Raw genomic sequence first — 22540 nt, 5'->3', positions numbered from 1 at the left:
AGAAGTAGGGAGAGACACGTGCCCGCGTGCGCACGTGCCCCTTCCATGGGCTTGCAAAGCTAGCTGGGGTGTGTGTGTGTCTGTGTGTGTGTGTGTGTGGCTGCGCGTGCCCGCGCGTGTTGGCTGTACGTGCTCCTGCTGGCGTCTCCGTGCATAGACAGGCATCCTCTGACCCCTCATCTCTTCCCCCCCCCCGCCTCCCATGCCTCTTTCTTTAGCAGAGGCTAGTTTATGGGATGCATTTGAGCAGGCTATCGGCAGAAGAGTGGAACTCTCCAAATCTTTAAGAGTTTGGCAAATCTCCACATGTTTGTGGCATTACTGTTTGGATATCAGCTTCAGTTGACAGATGCACACAGGGGTTTATTAGAAATAGCTGAGAGACAGGGATAAGAGTTGCTTCCTGAGAGAACTCATTTATTGAGCATTCATCCCAGGGAGATTTATAGATTGCCTGCTTAGGTTAGTAATAAGGTGCAATAGTGTAGATTGGGTGCAAAACCATGGTTTAGCTCTACACAAATGAACTACAGTCATAAGTACAGTTTAAGTACGCCTCGGTTTGAGTATTTTCAGTTTAAGTACTCCGTGGACCTGTCTGGAACGGATTAATCCACTTTCCATTACTTTCAATGGGAAAGTTTGCTTCAGGTTAAGTACGCTTCAGGTTAAGTACAGACTTCTGGTTTGTAAACCGAGGTACCACTGTATGGGCCTGTGTACTCCCTCCTCTATTATGGCTGCAAGGCAGAAATAGGAAGAACCTGCCTACGTTTGCAGCTAACCACAGTTTGTTTGGTCCAAATGGGATAAACTGTGATCGATCTTAGGTAACAAACATTGTGGCTCCTGATTTTGGCTTTTTGGGATAAACGGTAGTTAAAAGCAATCCATGGATCCCTAGTCTGGACAAAACAACAAACTGGCTATTTGAAAATGGAGGCAGATGCTTCTAGTCTCCACACTGCAGAAGTGGAACGGGGTTCTCATGAGCCTGAACCTTGCTCACTTAGTATGGCAAACCGTACTCTTTCTAGATCAGCTCAAAGTGTCCAGCCCTACTTAACTTGCCCTATGCAGGCTGTCGCTGCCCATGTCACAGCCTCTACTTATACCACAGCGGCTGCCGTTGCAGATTTTGATTGCTTTCCCTGCCTTCCTCTTCTTCCCCTGTTAAATAACTATGTTATCAGTGGCCATTACTTCCCCATCAGCAAATAAATTGCTAGACAACATTCTGCATGGGAGCCAGCCCTGAATGCACAAGACTGGGATCTGGATGCTGACGGTGTCTCCCACCCCACCTGTACCAGGTTCCTTGGATATACCATGGCGGACAACTTCCCATGGAATAGCCCAGTTGGCCTGGGGTGATGTGCAGTTGGTATGAGGAGCATCTGCCTTAAGTTCAGATGCTGACCTGCAGTGAAACATGAACACCGACGAGAACATGAAGTGCTTTCCATGTAGAGAGAGTTGTGGAAAGACCAAAACATCAATTTACATAATGAAGCCACTGTCAACAGAAACGAATTTGTTCTGGCATTAATGTCCCAGAGAACAAGAGCATTGAAGTTTTATTTGCTGCTGTGGCAGCTCTGCCAGCTGGCAAGCTGCATTCAGAGAATGCTTGCCACTGAACATGGTGGTTTGTGTGTGTTGTGTTTTTGACTTCTGGAAGTGGGGAGGGTTGTATTAGCAACGTGATCCATCACACCAAGTTCTGAAGGTGCAGCGTGGAGCATATTATTATTATTATTATTAGACTTGGTTTTCATGTGCAATGCTTACCATGATGCCCTTTGGGTTGCTAATTTGGTTTTTTATTGTGGATTATTTAAAATTATTTGATTTTTAATCTGTGTTTTAAGTTGTATACTGCCCAGAGGCCCGCTCCCCCGTCTCAAATATTAACAGTACAGTGGTACCTCGGTTTGCGACTGCAATCCATTCCGCGGAGCCAGTCGCTTCCCTAATCGGTCGCTCCCTGATGCACGCTTCTGTGTGTGCTCGAAGCACCAATAGAGCGCTTCTGCAGTTCTGCACATCCGAGCGCCGCGGAACCCGGATGTAAACACTTCTGGGTCTGCAGTGGTCGGAAACAGAAGCGGTTGCAAACGGAGGCGGTCGCAAACCGAGGTTTGACTGTATATAAATTGCTTAAATAAATGAAATCAAAACTATTAGAAAAAAATAGTTTGCCACTGGGCATCTTTTAGGAAAGTTATTCCAAGGAATCGAAGCTGCAGAAAAGAACTACTGCTCTTTTGTTTGCATGATGGGACAGGAAATGGTTCCTTTTGCCAGCATCACTTCCTGTTGTCCTGTTTGTCTGGTCTGTAGATGATTCCTGATTTATGGATTGGTTCCCCCTTTTCTCCTGCCTCAGGAAAAAACCAAGACACATGACTTGCTAAAAGAAGAGAAGATGTTATGTTGGGGATATTGGTCTTTGGGACACCCAGGGGAAGGCAGCGTGCTCCAGGCGATAATCACCGAGCCCCGGAGCAGCGGGTTCATTCACGAGAAGAGCGTCAAGGAAGTGGCTTGTGGTGAGAACCATTCTATCTTCCTGCTGGAGGATGGCGAAGTGTATACATGTGGCGTGAACAGGAAAGGACAACTCGGCCACGAGAGGGAAGGAAGCAAGCCAGGTAAGGTTATGTCACAGAACCTGCAGCCAGGTGCTTGTTCCCATTTAATGAAATAGCTCTGCTGGGAGCTGGTTCTGGGGTTTAGGTTTGGCTTGCCTATGCTGCTCCTTCCATTTTATTAAGTGCACCCCATCATGGGAGGCTTATACTCCCTACAAATTATCTTGGAATAGGAATACAATTTGGCAATGACACCAGCCTGGAGGTATATAGGGCAGGGCCACATTCCATTTTGGGTAACCTTATGGGGGCCACATGCTAGCGCTGATAATACCGACATACCACCCAAAACCAGTTTGAAGTCCATATCGTGATGATCAGTTTTCATTGAATCATGGTGTGCTTGTGCACTATGCAAAAATCAGAGCGTGGGAAAAACCGTGAAGTCAGCCAATGCCTCTGCATAGCTCCATCCTTATTTCAGACATCATAGAAGCATGGAATCGAAAGCGTTGGAAGGGACCACGAGGGGTATCTAGTCCAACCCCCCTGCAATGTAGGAATCTTTTGCCCAACGTAGGGCTCAAATCTACAACGCTGAGCTTAAGAGTCTCATGCTCCGTTGACTGAGCTATCCCAGGATATATCAGGATATTTGCGATGTTTTCCTGGTGATATATCGTGATGCTGAAAACCAAATATTGCCCAGCCCTGCTGTTCAGCTCTACATAGTTCCATCCTTATTTCAGACATCGTCATATGTTGATAATCTCAATGTTTAGCTGGTGATGTATCACGATGTTGAAAATCAAGTATCGCCCAGCCCTACTGAGCAGGCAAAAGTGGGCTAGAGCAAGAATCATAAATGCCACCCTTGTGTAGTAGGCTAGTTTCTCCTCCTTCTCTGTCCTGCATCAGAACAAGCAAGAGGCACTGTCATAGTTCAAGGGCACTTTCCCACCATGGATCAGGGCCTGTGAAGGGAGAGGTTTCTGAAGGCCAGGTAGAGGCTTTTCTGACAGTGTTCCAATAGTTCTTGCGGCTGATGCTGGGAGTTTCCATTTCAGCCACAGGCTCCTGTTTGGCTCACATTTCATTCTGGCTGATCCCAAAGTAACCTTTGATGGGGGGATAGTAGGCTAGTGTGTCAGCAGAGTGTCGTGTTCAGATGATGCCTACTCTTGAACGAAGAGATGTGTATGAGTTTAGTTTGGTCTATATTGCTCCCCAGAGGCTAGCAGTCTCCCCCCCCCCCCGTCTGTGGCCATGTCTGCACTATATATATTTCAAGCGGAATCATACCACTTTAAACGGCCAGGCTTCCTCCAAAGAATCCAGACAACTTCAGTTTAAGGCAGCTGAGAGCTGTTACCTTATAGAGCCACAGTTTTCAGAGTTCCTTGGCAATAGGAACTGGTGGGTAAACCACCATGACCACCCTTAACTGGAGGGCCACAGCCTACAGATTCCTGCCTTCGAGGGTCGTGGTTTAGGGATTGGGTCTAGAAATGTAAAATTTCCGGAAATTTTGAAGCTAGGGAAAAAACCCGGTTTCCCCCCAGTTTTTTTTCCGGGCAGGGGAAAGTGGAAATTTTTCGGAAAAATTGAAAAAATGCTACATTAGCACTTCTTTTTTCTTTTCCCGATTGAAAGTCATTCTGTTACTTTAGAAACATAAAATATAACTATCGACAATTTTAATGGGTATAAAATTATCACAACTAGCATATTAAAAATAGAGTGTATCCAAACAATTATTACAAACAGAATTTACTTTTAAAATAATATTTATTTGTATTTGTAACAAATGGAGCAACAATCTCCTGAACTGTTTTCTAGTTTATGTGGAACAACAACAAAAAAACTCCACAAAACAATTTTTAAAAATCCAGAAGTAACAATTATTAGTATTTCTTCTCCACAGTACTATATTCATTTTTTTCCAATTTTTCGGAAAAAAACCAAAAAAGGCTTTGGGGGAAAACCGTTCCCCCCTGAACTTTTCAGTTTTTTTTTTCTGGGACTTCACATCTCTAATTGGGTCTTGGGGGGCATTTCAGTCTTGATACCCCCTCCATAAATGGGGGATTGCCAGTTTGGCAAGTATGCCTGAGATCCCTAAGTGTTGTCAAAATATCCGGGTGGGAGGTTGAGGAAACTCAGGTTGCTGTTACCAGTGAAAGTATACTCTTGGCTAAATTTAGCTTGTGCTTTTGAGTTGTAAACAAAAAAAGCTCTTTTCACAAACTTCCTCTTGCAGATTTCCATTGCTGAGAAGTTTGCTCTTGAAATCCTGCTATTCCATTTCTGTTCCATCCTCTTGTAGGGATTGTTTAATCTGTCCCAGGCACCATGTTTTTGAAACAGTTTGTCCTTAATGTGTTTGCAGGGTGGATTTTGGGAGGATTTGCCAGCTGGCTGTAACATACGGTGCTTTTTTCCCAACCAGGATGCAGAAAGTTTTCTGGCTTGGTCCTGATACGCATAGCATTTGCACTAACTAGCTGGCAATCTGGTCAAGCTCCCAGGTTTGAACTGTGTGCTTCCGATATCATGATGGTGACAATTCATTTCTTGCTTTCTGCACCAAATTGTCTGAGTGACTTGCATAATAAAAATAGCAGGGAACTTTAAAATCACGTACAAAAACACTTAAGACTTAAACACTTATCCATAAATATATATATATATATATATATATCAAAGAAGCACATCCTACCCACCCCAGTTACAGGGATGAATACAAAAAGAGGTCACAGCCATTGCTAGTTATTCTCCCAATTAAGGAACAAAGCCCTGGGTAAAGAAAAATGCTTTTGCCTGGCATGAAGAAGAAGAAGACAATGATATCACCAGGTGTACTTCCCTGGGGAAGAGTATACACAAGCAGGGAGACATGACTGAAAAAACCCACACACCCCTCAGAAAATGTGCAGGCCTCAGATGAGGAACGCAGGGTCCAGGTTTGTGGTTCTTGAGGCACTGAAGTCCTGAGCATAGCTGCCAAGTTCCGGATTGAAAAATCCGGGACCAGCAGTGGCGCGGCACCAGAAGTCGCTTCTACACACTTCCAGACATGCGTAGAAGTGACTTCCGATGCCGGCGCCACCCAATTTCCGATGCCCATAGATGGGCAGAGCGGCACCAGAAACATGGTCGTCGGCAGGAGCTGCTTTCCGGGGGATTTACGGGAGACCAGTGGGAAACGGTAAGAAAATACGGGGGTTTCCCGGGAAAAATGGGGTACTTGGCAGCTATGGTCCTGAGCTGCAGAAGGCTTTATAGGCCAAAGCTAGCACCTAGAATTGAGCTGGGGATCATGAGCAGGAGAGCACAATAGCACTCAGATCCTGCTTGTGAGTTTCCTGTAATCATCTGGTTGCAGTGTTAGAAACTCAGATATATGAGCTAATCGCTGAATGGCACCTTAAACCCAAGTTACAGTGGCCACAACAGAATGTTTAGGCGCCATTTCCTCCCAGTTTCTATGCTGCTTTATATTTTAAAGAAAATATCTTGAGAGTGGTTTACAAAACATGAAAACATCAAACAAAACAATCCAGAATAAAACATATTCAAGCTTCAAGGAAAACATTTCGGATTCTTCTCTAAGTGACATTTTGCTTTCTCCATATTTAATTTACCGACTGTATTTATATAGCTGTCCTGTAGCAGAAGTAGTACCCTCTAGGAAGCCAGTGTGGTGTAGTGGTTAGAGTGTTGGACTAGGCCCTGGGAGATCAGGGTTCAAATCCCCACTCAGATATGAAGGTCACTGGGTGACCTTGGGCCAGTCACAGCCTCTTAATCTACCTCACAGGGTCGCTGTAGGGATTAATTGAGGAAGGCGTGAACCATATACTCCTTGGTAATAAAGGCAGTAATTAAGGTCTTCTTATTAGCTGCTTAAGAAAGCTGGAGGGGCCAGCCAGGTGGAGATGCCTGTCGCCAACCTGTCATCCCAAGATCTCTGCATGGTTGCAGGTGGACCCGCGCCATTTGCAAAAAGTCCCTGAGGAATTTCTAACACTGTCTGGTTGGCCACTGTGGGAACAGAATGCTGGGCTAGACAGTCCTTTGGTCTGATGCAGTGGGACTCTTCCTATGTGAAAGGATCTGACCATCAAAAAAACCCAACAACTGTAATAGGCTATCTGATGCCAGTCATTTGCCAGCTAGAAGAAGCTCATGGCTGAGGTTTCTGTGCCCTCATGTATCTTGGAGGGCTGCAGGATAATGATAATAATAATAAGAAGAAGAACAACAACAACAACAACAACAATAATAATAATTTTTTATTTATACCCCACCCATCTGGCTGGGTTTCCCCAGCCACTCTGGGCGGCTTCCAACAGAAAAATAAACACAGTAATCTATTAAACATTAAAAGCCTCCCTGAACAGGGCTGCCTTCAGATGTCTTCTAAAAGTCTGGTAGTTGTTTTCCTCTTTGACATCTGTTGGGAGGGCGTTCCACAGGGCAGGCGCCACCACCGAGAAGGCCCTCTGCCTAGTTCCCTGCAACTTGGCTTCTCGCAACGAGGGAACTGCCAGAAGGCCCTCGGTGCTGGACCTCAGTGTCCGGGCAGAATGATGGAGGTGGAGACGCTCCTTCAGGTATACTGGACCGAGGCCATTTAGGGCTTTAAAGGTCAGCACCAACACTTTGAATTGTGCTCGGAAACGTACTGGATGGATTTTTTTTACAATGAAGAGCCTGTGAATGCTGCTGTAGATATTCCTGCCCATTGAAATGTCCACATCTGAAGATTTGTCCTAGCAGCTGCAATTAAGATTAAGTAACGGGCGTTGTAGTGCAGCAGCTAGGAAGGAAATAAAGTAAATGATTTATGAATCGGAGACAAGTCCTCGTTTTGCTCCCCTCTGCTCTTCTTGCAGGACTGAAATCTTTTCTGCCCTGGGATTTTCGTTTGATGGTTTCAGGGACCCTGCAGCAATTAATTGTGCCTCCTTTTCTCCAGATCCCAAACGGCATTAAAGGGACAAGTTGATAGACCAAAAAGCACATTCCATCTGGAAAGGAACTGTTCCATCTGCTTGTGAATCTCTGCGATGCGCGTAGCAGCTGAAAGTGGGGAAGGGAGGCCGTTCTCCTGGACAGCTATGTTCAGTTTTAGCAAGCTCTTAGCCGCACTGCCAGCCTCTGAGTGGGGCACCATCTGTACAAAAGCCTTTCTGTTCTGCCTGGTGTGCTCCAGCAAGCTGAGCACCTCCTCCGCTACTCAGAATAGCTAGATAGTAGTACGTGTCCCTTTCATGCAGAATACACTTCTCTCCATTTAAAACATGTTTACAAGCGGGACGGGGAAATCCTTTAGCCCCGAGACCTTAGCTGCCACCAGTCATTATAGACAGCATTGGTTAAACCAGGGGTGGCCAACTTCCAAGAGGACTGCGATCTACTCAGAGGTAAAAACTGGCAGTGATCCCCTTTTTGTGGCTTCAGGTCAAAGTTGTTGAGCTTTTTTTTAGGAAGGAAAGCCCTGTTTTGGGGGGTTCACGTAAAAGTTGTTGAGCTTCTTTAGAGAAGAGGAAAGCGATGTTGAGCTTTTTTTTTTTTAGGAAGGAAAGCCCTGGTTTTGGTGGTTCAGGTCATTTTTAGGGTGCAGGACAAAGATGCTGAGCTTTTTTTAGGGGAGCCAAAGTCTAGCTTCTTTGGGGGAGCCACTGATCTACCGGTGATCTACCACAGTCATCCGATGATCTACTGGTAGATCACAATCTACCTGTTGGACATGCCTGGGTTAAACAATCACTGCCCACGTTAGATTGTAGTTACTCTGCAGATGAAAGTGGTCAGAGACTTGTTTTGTTCTCTGTTGTCCCAGAAGGCAGGTCTACTGGACTTAAGTTATGGGTGGCTATTTCTTAACAGTAGTTAAGAGAAGCTTCTTGACAGTCAGCTCCTACTGCTTGCTTATTTGCTAGGGGAAAGGGCCGTAGCTTAGTTGAGCACCTGTCTTGCATGCAGAAGGTCGCAGGTTCGATCCTTGGCATCTACGGGTAGGGATGGGAGAGACTCCTTCCTGAAACCCAAGCAGTTTGTGGCGAGGGATGGGACTCCTGAGGAAAAAATCTTGCTCTAAGTTGACGAGCTGTGAAATAGCTCTCAGGGTCCTGGCTGTGTGGCTCCACAGAGTTACAGTGCGTACACATAAACACCACACATGTCTGCTGCATCTATGTTTCTCATCAGCCTCTGTATCATTTCAAAATGGGTGAAAGCAAAACGACTCTATTTTCATATGCCTTGTACCTGGCATTACTTGTGAAGTCTTAAAAACCAAAAATCAGTGCAGTTTTCAGTTCAGTGACGAAAGTTCGTGCCCTTGTGAAAAGGCTCAGTCTGCCATCTTGATTCAAAATGGCGCCCAGTGGTATCCAAATCCATACAGACAATCTGATCCTGAACCACCACACAGAATTTGGTTGTGATATATTAAGACCTTGTCCAAATGTGTAGCTGGTGAATGAACAACTTTCCAAAATTTATATTAGATGAGATTTTTTTTAAAGGTGTGTATATCTCTTTCTGCACACATACACCCGATCTTTGCTTTGAACGATAGTCACATGTGTTTTGTCACTTAGCATGTCCCACCAGCGTTTTTCTTCTCTTTTCCCCTCAGAGCAAATTGGCGCTTTAGCTGATCAGCGCATAGTCCACGTTGCCTGTGGGGAGTCTCACAGTGTGGCCCTCAGTGACCAAGGCCAACTCTTTTCCTGGGGGGCAGGTAGCGATGGACAGCTGGGCCTCACAACGGCAGAAGACTCGGTGGCTGTACCAAGGTAATTGGAGCACTTCCCAAACGCCGTGCTTTGCTATGTAGACTAAATAAGCCCTTTTTAGGGTGTGTGTGTGGAATGGAATTCTCCGTACTGGCTGGGCACAAGCCGACACCCTGCTGAACTTTATAGTACTACAAGGGGCCTTGTGTGCATATTAGCACACCAATGCACATGTGTGTGGGGATTGAATGGCACATTTCGCCTCCCTGTCATGTGGAAGAACTGTGTGCCTGTACGTTGGTACATGTGTGGAGGAGCCTTTTTCGTGCTTGCTGGACATGCATCTGGTGGGAAGGTAGCTGTGCAATCCTGCAACCCCTCCTCACTTTATTTTAATGTGTGCTTGAGTTTGTGGGTGCACCTCACCTCTCACTCTCTCATATTTGCCTTCTCTACTGTTGCCCTGACCCTGGACCAACATTTTGGACCAATGGGCACACTGAATTTTGAGAGAACACTGTGGGCATTGGACACAAAATGGCCGCCATGGAGGTGTTACATTACGCAGCAAATTAGACAGCACATGCATGGTGCAGCTTTCCCCATAATTTTCCTTTTGTACTTGAAAAGGCTCTACCTGTTGAATTTCTGCAAGCTGCTGTTCAGCCTGCAGTAGAAATCCTCTTCACTCTCCAGTAGTTTTATGTGTTAATTTGCCCTGTGCGCTTGGGTACAATCTAACAGTGCACCAGAGACCTTAATTTTTAAGAATCTCATCCCTAAGGTGATGCAAGAGCCAGGCATAGTTAGAGCACCAAATGAGAGGATGCTATAAAAAGGCTATTTTTAATCTAATGCTCCTCTTGTTGTTTGCACTGAACTGTAGCCTTTAAATAAAGGTAAGCCATTTTTGCTTAAGGTTCCAGAGGATGCCTTCTAAACTGTTTAACGTTAGTTGTCTTCATAATGACCGAGTTGTTAAAACTAGAGGTGGTATTTTAGTGTGTGTTTCTACTGTTGTTTTGTTGTTGTTTTAAAAAGAAATGAATGAATTGTTTTGCTGTTTTAGGTTGATAAAGAAACTGAACCAAGAGATGATACTTCAGGTCTCCTGTGGCAATTGGCATTGCCTTGCTCTTGCAGCTGGTATGGTAATATTAACTTCAAATAGCTAAGCTTTCTTACTAGTTCTGCAACATTATTAGTATTAGTCGTAACAATTATGTTTTAGATTCTGCCTTTCCTCCCAAAGGAAGTACAGTTGTACCTTGGATTCTGAACATCTTGGTACTCGGACGTTTTGGCTCCCGAACAATCAAAACCAGGAAGTGAGCGTTCCAGTTTGCGAACGTTCTTTGCGACCCGAACGTCCGAAGGGGTTTCCGCAGCTTCCGATTGGCTGCAGGAGCTTCCTGCAGCCAATCAGAAGCCGCGCTTTGGTTTCCGAAGATTTTGGAAGTCGAACAGACTCGCGGAACGGGTTCCGTTTGACTTCCAAGGTACCACTGCATAGCAAACACATAAGTAATAAAACAATGCTAAACTTCTAAATACAATTCTGATGCAGAAACTGATTGGGAAAGATCTCTGCATGAAAAGGTTTGTTGGAAGAGGAAGGTTTTCAGTAGGTGCTGAGAAGACAGAGAGTGCCTGCCGAATATTTAATTTGGGAGTGGGGGAATTGCCATAACACTAAAGGCCGATGTCCTATATTGTTGAAAAAAAAACTCCCTGATGAGGTGGTATCTGCAGAAGGATCTCCTGCAGAGCACAGTGATGAACTGGGTATATAATCGGAGAAATGGTCGTCTGGTATCCTGGTTCTGTGCCGTATAGGGTTTTATGCACCGGAACCAGCACACTGAAAATGTTCAGTTTAGGAAAGGCCTCTCAATTAAGCTTCAGTTACAAAAAAAAATACTAATACGGGTTTAACAAAAAGTTTAGATTGAAGATGCCATCTTTCCTACCCCCTCTTTTTCTGTATATAATCGAAGATGGTTTGTACTTTATTTTTAGATGTCCCTTCAGAACTTTTGGATGGTTTTACTGAGGTCCATTAATTTCAGTGGGTCTTCTCTGAGTAAAGCTTTGTTGAATTCCACCCATTGCCTTTGCTTTGGAGCAAATTCATGTGTATTTAATTCATTTATGTGGTCGTTAATCCATTTATTCAATCAGCATCTCTTGTTCTTATATTTTAAAAGTCTATAATGAAGCTCTATAATGAAGGTATTAAATATGGATGTTGGTAATTGATCCTGGGATGTTTTGGGCTGGATTCGCCTAACAGAGCCCCATCGACAAGGGTCCTGCTTTCCCCCATTTCTCCTTCCACTGTGCGCCTCCCAAAATTAATTTAGGATGGCTGGCGAGAGAACACCCTGTACAGTATGCAGAGGACTCTGTGTGTGTTGTTCCGTCTGGCAAACTGCAATGCTTCTACAGATGGAACGTTCCTCATAGCGCAATGTTAAATTCCACCCTTTGCAGACAGGACCTGTCCTCTGCTCATCATAATACTAAAAGTTTACTTGGCGCATTTCAAGCGTTCAAAAGCATTGCAGTACATTACATCAGTAATCCTCAAAACAGCCCTGTAAGGCCACTTTGCATTCTCGCAGTCCTATATTGTAATAAAAAACTAAGGCTGATGGAGGGGCTTGTCTGAGCCCATCTAGTAAATTCACGTCTGCGGTAAGATTTGAATTGGCGGTTCCCCAGCTTAAGACACTAATGCAGGGTTGCTGGGAACCCTCGTCTCCCATCAAACCTAACCAGCATGACCAGTGGGCATTGCACGCCAACAACTGGGGGGGGGGGGGCTGGTGGAGTGGCACAGGTTCCCCATCACTGTTCTAAGGCAATTGGTAGTTCCTAAAAATAATCTTGTGTCAATTACTATTGTTGGCATCCATCGGTCCGTAGAGACAATGGAATGCACCTTCGGGGGTGAAGTGAAAGTGTGTGTTTGCAGCACTGACGTGACCTCCTCAGGGCACAAGCCTGGGCAGTGTGTATGGAGGGCCTGGGCTGGCCAGACAACAAAATCCGCTTCTTGGCTTCGCTGATGTGGTCCTAAGGAAAGCAGAGCAATATGTTTGGCACCAGCTTGGCTGCAGGAGTACCCAGAAAGAGGAGTTCCAATGCACCAGCCAACCATTTTAGGGACTCCATTCTGGATTTCTGTAGGGCAGGGTTTTTCCAAACCTGGGGCCCCAGCTGTTTTTTGGACTACAATTCCCATCATCTCTGACCACTGGTCTTGCTAGCTAGGGATGATGGGAGTTGTAGTCCAACAACAGCTGGGTTTACTCCTTAGCCTTTTCTTCTCCCAAAGATCTAGTTACAGGTAGGTAGCCGTGTTGGTCTGAGTCGAAGCAAAATAAAAAAATTCCTTCAGTAGCACCTTAAAGACCAACTAAGTTTTTATTTTGGTATGAGCTTTCCTGTGCTCATCTGAAGAAGTGTGCATGCACACGAAAGCTCATACCAAAATAAAAACTTAGTTGGTCTTTAAGGTGCTACTGAATGAATTTTTTTATTTTTCTCCCAAAGAGTTTTCCTTCTCCTAGATGGTCTCCTTTCCCAGGTCGACAAGCCCCACCTGCCCCTCATTTCCCTCTACAACATGGGCAGAAACCACCTTCTTGACCATTGGACCTACTATTGGTCTTATCTGTTCAGTCCACCGGAGCCTGTCTTTGCGTGCAAGAAAAGTCCCTCTCTCAATGAGGGTTTGAGACCCACTGGCTACCCTCACCTGGTTTAGCTGGCCAGTCGAAGCCTTTCCCAGGGTGTGGCATGCTACAGGTGAGCTAATAGGAGCTACAGGTGAGCTCTGAGTGCAGGGTGGGGACCAAAGGTGGATGGAGCACGACGTGTCCCTCACCAGAGGTACGACCCCTCTCCTAACACATCACACACTCATTCTGTCAATATGCTGCTGTAATATAACAGGGGGGTTATTTTTCTGACCGCTGTCGCCTGTGTCTTGGTTTCTTTTTCCCAGATGGACAGTTCTTCTCCTGGGGACAGAACAACCATGGGCAACTTGGGCTGGGCAAAGAGTTCCCCTCCCAAACCAGTCCTCAGCGCGTCAGATCGCTCGAAGGGATCCCTTTGGCCCAGGTGGATGCAGGAGGGGCGCACAGCTTTGCCTTGTCTCTCTCCGGAGCTGTGTTTGGTTGGGGGAAGAACGCCTCAGGACAACTGGGGCTGAGTGACGAGAGAGGTAATTCAAGCAGTCGTCCGTAGACGATGACACTTTTGTTTTTGGAATTATTCTTTTGCTGCTCACCCAACGTGAAAGGAGACCTGTGCTTGTTAGTTTTAAGACGTGTAGACTACTTTTCGTTCCTTGGTCCCACAGGGCAGCTAATTCGATTCCAGCCCAGCTTGGTTGCAGAATTAAATCAAGCTGTGATACCTACCTACCTACATACTACAACAACAACAACAATTAATTAATATGCTGCCCATCTGTGTGGCTTCCAACGAATGAAACACATTAAGCACAGTAAAACATCAAACATTAAAAAAAATCCTGTACAGGGCTGCCTTCAGATGTCTTCTAAAATGTGAACAGAGCTTGGCTGTATCTTGTGTGACCTCTCTACTTGGCTTTGGGAATAGTATACGTAACAGAGTTGGTGGCAACAGGTTATTTTGTTAGTCCACTTCTATAGCAGCTTACTTTAATTATTATTTTATAGTTACAGGTAGGTAGCTCTGTTGGTCTGCCGTAGTTGTAACAAAATAAAAAAAATTCCTTCCAGTAGCACCTTAGAGACCAACTAAGTTTGTTATTGGTATGAGCTTTCGTGTGCATGCACACTTCTTCAGATATTATTTTATATCTATACAGTAATCTTATAGGCTGAGAAACTGAGTCTAAGAGACAAAGACTTGCCCAGAGCTGCCCTGTGATTATGGCAATATTTCACAACCTCGTTCTTTGTTTTCTCCAATTGCAGACCGGGAGTCTCCCTGCCACGTGAAGCTCTTGAGGACTCAAAAGGTTGTCTATATCAGCTGTGGGAATGACCACACGGCAGTCCTGACAAAGGTAAAGGGAAAACCCTTTCTAAGCATCGTCAGGGGTACAGGTGGAGGATTACTTGCAGGTTTTGAGTTTCCACACTTCCTATAGCACCTCCCATCGGTGACTAGGCTTCTTTAATGAAAGCAGTATTCTTATATAATGAAGAGAAATATCCCAGAATGCTTCTCCCTCACAACCGAGAAACTGTATGTACTGTCCCTTGGGTGTACACCATCTGCCTGCTTTGACTTGTTTTTAATTTGTCTGCTAGATCTAAAACATCCTCCTTTATCACTTCTGTCTGACTTAGTTTTTATAACCTCCACAGAGACATTGGTTTGGGTGTGGGCATCTTACTGTAATGCTTCTGTCCATTAAAAAAGACACAACTAAATCAACAGCTGCTTGTGGATAAAGACAAAACAAGCACACCACAGAGGTAGAATGCTTCTCCCCTTCTTAGATTTATGTACATTACTTAATACAGTGGTACCTCGACTTACGAATGACTCAACAACCGAATTTTTCGACTTATGAGTGGGGCAAATGGCCGCACGCGTACGAATTTCTCAACATCTGAACGGAAACCGCGGCGGTTTTAGATAGGGTTTTTTCGACTTACGAATTTTTAGATGGGGTTGCTTCGACTTACGAATTTTTCAGTTTCCAATGCGTTCCTATGGGAAATCACATTTCCAATGACGCTTTTCGACTTACGAATTTTTCGACCTACAAAAGTGCCTTTGGAACGGATTAAATTTGTAAGTCGAGGCACCACTGTAATACTTTTTCTTCTACTACTGCTATTCATAATTATTACAGTGGTACCTTGGTTCTAGGGCTTGCTGATCAGAAGTTCGGCTGTTTGAATCCCCATGATGGAGTGAGCTCGCATTGCTCAGTTCCAGCTCCTGCCAACCTAACAGTTTGAAAGCACGTCAAAGTGCAAGTAGATAAATAGGTACCGCACCGGCGGGAAGGTAAACGGCGTTTCTTTGTGCTGCTCTAGTTCACCAGAAGCGGCTTTGTCATGCTGGCCACATGACCTGGAAGTTGTACGCCAGCTCCCTCAGCCAATAAAGCGAGATGAGTGCCACAACCCTAGAGTCGTCCGCAACTGGACCTAATGGTCAGGGGTCCCTTTACCTTTACCTTGGTTCTCAAACACCTTGGTACTCAACTTGGAACCCAAACACTGCAAACCTGGAAGTAATTGTTCCAGTTTGTGAACTTTTTTTGGAAGCTGAACGTGCTCCGTTTTGAGTGCCACACTTCTGTTTAGAGTGTTACACTGAGGTCTGTCTGTTTTTGCGTTTTTGTTTTTGTGGCTTTTTTGTTTCATTTTTGTGACTGTGGAACCCAGTTGATTGGTTGTGTGACTGCAGTACATTGTTTATTGCTTTCATTTTATGGGTCAATGGTCTCGTTAGATAGTAAAATTCATGTTAAATTGCTGTTTTAGGGGTTGTTTTTAAAAGTTTGGAATGGATGAATCCATTTTGCATTACTTTGTATGGGAAAACGTGCATTAGTTTTGGAACGCTTTGGCTTTGGAACGGATTAAGTTTGAGAACCAAGGTACCACTGTAATATTATTAGTACCTCACCCATTTGACTGGTTGCCCCAGCCACTCTGGGTGGCTTCCAACAAATGTTGTTGTTTAGTTGTTTAGTCGTGTTTGACTCTTCGTGACCCCATGGACCAGAGCACGCCAGGCACTCCTGTCTTCCAACAAATACAAAAGCATAATAAAGCATCAAATATTAAAAACTTTCCCACACAGATAGTTATTTATTTCCTAGACATCTGACGGGAAGGCGTTCCACAGGATGGGCACAACTACCGAGAAGGCTCTCTCCCTGGTTCCCTGTAGCTTCATGTGAGGGAACCGCCAGAAGACCCTCGGAGCTGGACCTCAGTGTCCGGGCTGAAAGATGGGGGTGGAGATGTTCCCTCAGGTATACAGGGCCGAGACCCTTTAGGGCAGGCATCCCCAAACTTCGGCCCTCCAGATGTTTTGGACTACAATTCCCATCTTTCCCGACCACTGGTCCAGTTAGTTAGGGATCATGGGAGTTGTAGGCCAAAACATCTGGAGGGCCGCAGTTTGGGGATGCCTGCTTTAGGGCTTTGAAGGTCAGCACTAACACTTTGAATTGAGCTTGGAAACTTCCTTGGGTGCAGGCAAATAATGTCATTTGCTACTGCAGATGATCTTTGAAATTCCTATGGCAGCCTGTGGTTTGGCTGCAGGATTTGAGCACCGCTGAAGCAGCTTTCCTGTTCAGCTGGGCAAGCGGCTGGTACTGTTATGAGAGCCCACTCTTCTTTAAGTGTGACTACTGTCATCTGCCCTTTCTTTGACAGAGTGGAGGGGTGTTTACTTTTGGCTCGGGCTCCTGTGGGCAGCTTGGCCACGATTCCTTGAACGATGAAGTCAACCCCAGAAGGGTCCTGGAGCTGATGGGCAGTGAGGTGTCCCAAATCGCTTGTGGTAGGTGAGTGAGCGCTTCGGTTCTTCCTTCGCAAGTGTGTGGCGCTGGGACGGGGGAATGGTCAGCGTTGCTTGCCCCCTAGCACAGTAGAAGCCGCAGCAGTTGGAATCTGCTGGGCTCAGAGTCGGATAATGGCGCTGCACTTTCTTTCATATACCTTGCATGTTCTCTGTATATAAATCCGTTCTTAAATTGAATGGCCATTGCTGTTTTATTCATAAGAGCTGTTGCAGCGAGAGGTTAGGATGCGCAATGGCATCCCTGAAAGCTGCAGGTTTGTATCAGGAATTTTGAAGACCCCTCGGTGCATTTCTTTACATCCGTTACGGCCAGATACATATGAGGGTGGAGGGTGGGAAAAGTAACATACTGAATAAATGTTTAAATTGTAATATGGTTGGGGCGGGAAATAGTATTTATTGTTTATTCAATTTATATCCCACCCTTCCTCCCGTAGGAAGCCAGGGCGGCAAACTGATGCAAAGCTTTAAACAAAGCATTTTGTTTATTCCAAAACATTTGTTTTATTCCTGCATTGCAGTGGGTTGGACTAGATGACCCTTGGGGCTACCTTCCAACAGTTCTATGATTTAAAACATTTCAAAAATAAGAGTTAAAAGCTTTCCATCCTTTGATCTTGGGGCTGACAGGAACCGTATTTTCCAACCACCAAACGTATGCATAAAGATGAATGTTTTCGAATTCCTCTTTAGTTTTAATAATGAAAGAACAAAACTTTCTCTACTCCAGTGTTTTTTTTACTGATTGTATTCCTGCTTTTTTTTTTATTAAAAAAGCAACTTTAAGCAGAAATATAGATCTATGCAGACTCTTGCAAACTTTGCAATATTTTTGCTCTGTTGTTGTTTTCAGGCAACACACTCTCGCCTTTGTGCCTTCTTCAGGAATTATCTATGCATTCGGCTGCGGAACCAGAGGCCAGCTGGGAACTGGACAGACCTGCAGTCTTAAATGTCCTTCCCCAGTCAAAGGCCCCTGGGCAGCTCACAATGAACAAATCTCTGGTAGATCAGGTAAGTTGTGACTCGAACAGATGCAAAGCTGAGATTCTGACACATGCTCAGTGGGTGTAGGTGAAAGTTGAGACCAGTCAGAGGCCAGGTAAGCCTGAATATGCTGCTCTACCTTAGATATCGATCAAGCCCCACCCTCACACTGCTTGTTACTGACGTGTGTCATGTCTTCCTAGATCAGGGGTCCCCAGACTTACCGCGCAGCGGGCCGGAGGGTAGGTGAGTGCGCGCGCAGCGGGCCGGAGGGTGGGGGAGTGCGCGCCCGTGCGCATGCGCACACGCACACGGTCGGGAAAAAACCGCCGAAAATCGCTTTTGCGCATGCGTATGGGCCTCCCCCGACCCGGAAGTGCATCAGAAATGACCCCTTCTGGGTCAGGAGAGGCCCATACGCATGCGCACAAAGGATTTTCGGCGATTTTTTGCCGATTTTAAAGATCGTCGCTGCGCCGCGCGGTGTAAGAGCGGGCGGCGGCAGCGGGCGGCGGGGGTCGTCGCGGGCCGGATTGGGAGGCCAATTGGGCTGCATCCGGCCCGGGGGCCGTAGTTTGGGGACCCTGTCCTAGATTGTGAGCCTGAGAGCAGGGGCTGTCTTAGTGCCGATTTTTGTAAGCTGCTATGGAAAGGGTTTTTTGTTTTGTTTTTTTGTTAAAGGGTGGGTTATAGTTGCCATGAATAAATAAATCGCACATTTGTTTCTGAAGCAGCAAATTTATAATGCCTCAGCTTTACCATCTGTTAGGAATGTTTAAGAGTGACAGCTACTCTGCTGTCACTTTCTCTCTCTCTCTGTGCTGACAAAATAGAATCCATTATGGATGAAAACTTAAGGCCTCCATCTGCACTATGCAATTAAAGCAGTATTACACCACTTTTCATATATATATTTTTAAAAATTGATTTTCAAAAAACGAAGAAAAATAAGAATAAAGTTACATCAAAATGTCATGCACATTCACGTATTGAGATTACTCTGAATCTCCTGACTCTTCCCCCCCCCCCCCATCCCTCCATGGGTCCTCTTAATTCTGTTTTCATCTGCATATCAATACTTCTCCAATTTTTTCATCTTCCTAAATTTTCTGTAGTTCCTATTACATTACGAGTGTATTTAAAATCCTGCTAATGATTTGACCTGTTTGCAAGGATTTTGTATATACAGTACGTTATAAACATTGCCCATTCTTTTTTAAAATTTCTTGTCTTCTTGGTCCCTGAGCCTTCCCAGTTAATTTTGCCATTTCGGCACAGTTCAACTTGATCTGCCATAGTGTGACACCACTTTAGAACTGTAGTTGATTAAGGGTCCTGAGAGTTGATAGGAGACTCTTCATGTGCAGAACGCCCAAGTTTAATCCCCCATGTCTACAGTTAGGACTGAGAACGACTCTAGGCCTGAAACCCTAGAGAGCTGCTGGCGAGCAATGTAGACAGTACTGAACCAGACAGATCATTTTTTTTAAATATATTTTTTATTAGTCGTTTTATCAACAAACATACAAAGTACAAAATACACAAATACAAATACAAAAAACATCAAGATACAAAATACAAAAATACAAAAATCAAACAACATATAACAGAAAAATATATCATTTCTCATCCATTTTGATATTCATTGTCTTCAGGCTTCCCCAATTCCCTACTATCTGATTTTCATTTTTATAAACTTCTATAGCAGTTTCTAAATCATCTTTCTTACCCATCATGTAATCCCTTTAACACTTCAAAATTAATTCATCTTCATATCATCTACCCTAATTTCAAACTTTCAATCTTCTATTATCTCCCTAATACCTTAACCTCTTTATTTTCCTGGATATTCAAACTCTAATTATCAAATACATTCCCTATATACATTTTAAATTTCTTCCAATCTTTTAAAACTTTGTCATTTGTCTGGTCCCGGAGTCTTCCTGTCAGTTCTGCCAATTCCATATAGTCCATCATTTTCATTTGCCATTCCTGCATCGAAGGCAATTCCTCTTTTTTCCAAAATTTTGCTATTAAAATCCTAGCAGCTGTGGTGGCATACATAAACAAATTAACATCGTCCTTGGGAATTTCTTCCCCAATTATTCCAAGCAAAAAGGCTTCCGGTTTTTTCAAAAATGTGTTTTTAAACATCTTTTTCAATTCATTATAAATCATTTCCCAGAAGCCTTTTATCTTAGGGCATGTCCACCACATATGGTAGAATGAGCCAACATCCTGCTTACATTTCCAACATTTGTTGTCGCTTTTGTGGTACATTTTAGCTAACTTGACCGGCGTCAGATACCATCTATACATCATTTTCATCAAGTTTTCCTTCAACACCGTACAAGCCGTAAATTTCATACCCTTCTTCCACAATTTTTCCCACTCCGACATCATCACATTATGACCCAGATCCTTGGCCCATTCAATCATAACTGATTTTGTTTGCTCATCTTTCAAATGCCATTCTAGCATGAACCAGACAGATCATGGGCCTCCCTTGGTGTAAATCCGCTTCCTGTGCTCCTGCTGTGCACTGTGTCACAGTATGCCAAATAAAGTTGAGTCTTCAGCTAAGCTTCAGAAGAGCATGCTGCTTAGAGGAGACACTCCACCATTTCACAGTTTCTGAGACAACAGTTATTGCAGCAAAGAGAAAATACATTGGTGTCTCGCTTAACGAATGCCCTGCTTAACGAAATTTCCGCTTAACGAAAGGTTTTTTCTAGTGGAGGTTGCCTCGCTAGACGAATTCGTTTTACGAAAACTTCGTCTAGCAAATCGCGGTTTCCCATAGGAATGCACTGAAATTCACTTAATGCGTTCCTATGGGCAAAAAAAATTTTCAAAAAAATTTCAATGCATTCCTATGGGATTCGCTAGACGAATTTTTCGTTATAAGAAAAGACCCGTGGAACGAATTAAATTCGTCTAGCGAGGCACCACTGTAGTGGCATAAATTCTAAATAATGTAAATAATAATAATTAATTAATTAATTAATTAATTAATAATAATTTATTATTTATACCCCGCCCATCTGACTGGGTTTCCCAGCCACTCTGGGCGGCTTCCAACAGAAAAATAAAATAAAATAATTGATTAAACATTAAAAGCCTCCCTAAACAGGGCTGCCTTCAGATGTCCTCTAAAAGTCTGGTAGTTATTTTTCTTTTTGACATCTGGTGGGAGGGCGTTCCACAGGGCGGGTACCACTACCAAGAAGGCCCTCTGCCTAGTTCCCTTCTTGCAGCGAGGGAACCGCTAGAAGGCCCTCGGCACTGGACCTCAGTGTCTGGGCAGAGCGATGGAGGTGGAGACGCTCCTTCAGGTATACTGGACCGAGGCCGTCCTGGACCTTCAGGTATACTGGACCGCGAGAACATTGTCTTAAAAAGTAGTGAATTCCTTTGGTCTGTGTCTTTTGAGTTGTACCAGGCAGACAGCCACTCCAAAGAGGCATTATGGTCTATAGCTTTTGTAATCCTGGTTTGCAAGGGAAAAGGAAGTAGGGTGTTTGTGAGTACTGAGCCGTAACTAATTTGCTGCATTCTTCTCCAACAGATTCGTGTAAATATTACATTGTTAAACATATCTTCTCTGGAGGAGACCAGGCGTTTGTGCTTTGCTCTGAAACAGAGGTAAATAGGGGGAGGCGTGGGTTCCTACCCATGGTTGGTAGGGATGTTACTTGGCTGCCTCTCCTTTCCTCCCCGAGTGGGCCTCAAACTCATGCACTTCTGATAAGAGGGCAAACTTCATATGCAAAGTAAAGGCAGGTCCCATATTGGACACAACTGTAATATCTCTTGGCTTGGACGAACACTCCAGCATTCAGTGAAAGGACCAGAAATGGGCAGGGCAGGAGAAATGAGATGCTGTCCATAATGAGGTTGGAGAGGACATCCAAACAGTCCCTGGGGAGGATAGTTCTTGGAAATGATACATGGCATCTCTGTGTAAGTTATCTAGTGGTAGCTACCCTCACATGTTAACAAAAGCTGCAGTGAAGCCCCCCCCCCCCCCAATCCCACTTGGCAAAATCCGCGTTGAGACCTACCTCCTTTTCCAGAATTCTCAGCCAGCGGATGATTTCCGGGCCATAAATCAAAGTGACTACACCTGTTTGATTAATGACGATACAATAGACATGTGGAGACAAAAGCTTTCGGAAAAGAACAATCCTAATTCAGTGAAGTATGTTCTTTTTTTTGCTTTTCTGATGCACTGTTCAGTATTTCTTCCTTGTGGCTTAGTATGAAATCTTCATAGGTGTTCAAGGGTTGGGACGTAACCCCTGGAAACAATATGGTTGCCCATGGGTGGGTTGGCGTGGGATGTGTTTGAGCTGCTCCTCCCGTTCTGAAATGACCCTGTAAGCTCATCCGTGGGCTATAGGCTCCTGTAGACCTCATCCAGTCGTCTTCTCCACCCCTGAGATGTGTGTGCCATAATGTCTGCCTTCCAGAGTGGAACTGAAAATAAGAATCCTTTTCTCGCATCATCATGCACCAGTGAAATGTCCTGTTCTTTGTTGGCTCCTGGAGCAGTGGCCTTGCAGCTCAGGGTAGACAGAGGGCCCGCTCAGATTCTTGCTTCCACTGAGTGGTGTGATGGCAGAACTGCAACTCCCATGAAGCCCCAGC

At 44.7% G+C, this 22540-nt stretch overlaps 1 protein-coding gene across 3 annotated transcripts in view; it reads left to right on the top strand.

The window, feature by feature from the left end:
• Positions 1 to 22540, top strand: part of HERC3 (HECT and RLD domain containing E3 ubiquitin protein ligase 3) — a 48714-nt gene that overhangs the window by 1882 nt on the left and 24292 nt on the right. For 2 of the 3 annotated variants that reach the window (XM_035111577.3, XM_035111578.3), the window contains exons 2-10: positions 2390 to 2654; positions 9244 to 9403; positions 10413 to 10489; positions 13356 to 13577; positions 14320 to 14411; positions 16756 to 16886; positions 17757 to 17917; positions 21459 to 21535; positions 21967 to 22091. In XM_035111577.3, the coding sequence (XP_034967468.1) occupies positions 2429 to 2654; positions 9244 to 9403; positions 10413 to 10489; positions 13356 to 13577; positions 14320 to 14411; positions 16756 to 16886; positions 17757 to 17917; positions 21459 to 21535; positions 21967 to 22091 (1271 nt within the window). In that variant the 5' untranslated portion in view covers positions 2390 to 2428. The remainder of the gene's footprint in view (positions 1 to 2389; positions 2655 to 9243; positions 9404 to 10412; positions 10490 to 13355; positions 13578 to 14319; positions 14412 to 16755; positions 16887 to 17756; positions 17918 to 21458; positions 21536 to 21966; positions 22092 to 22540) is intronic. The other variant, XM_088660521.1, reaches the window with a different exon arrangement.

The sequence above is a fragment of the Zootoca vivipara genome, chromosome Z1, assembly GCF_965207765.1.
Source record: "Zootoca vivipara chromosome Z1, rZooViv2.hap1.1, whole genome shotgun sequence".
Classification (NCBI taxonomy): Eukaryota; Metazoa; Chordata; class Lepidosauria; order Squamata; family Lacertidae; genus Zootoca; species Zootoca vivipara.
Note: the sequence above shows the minus strand (reverse complement) of the source record. Positions and strands in the feature narration are given on the sequence as shown.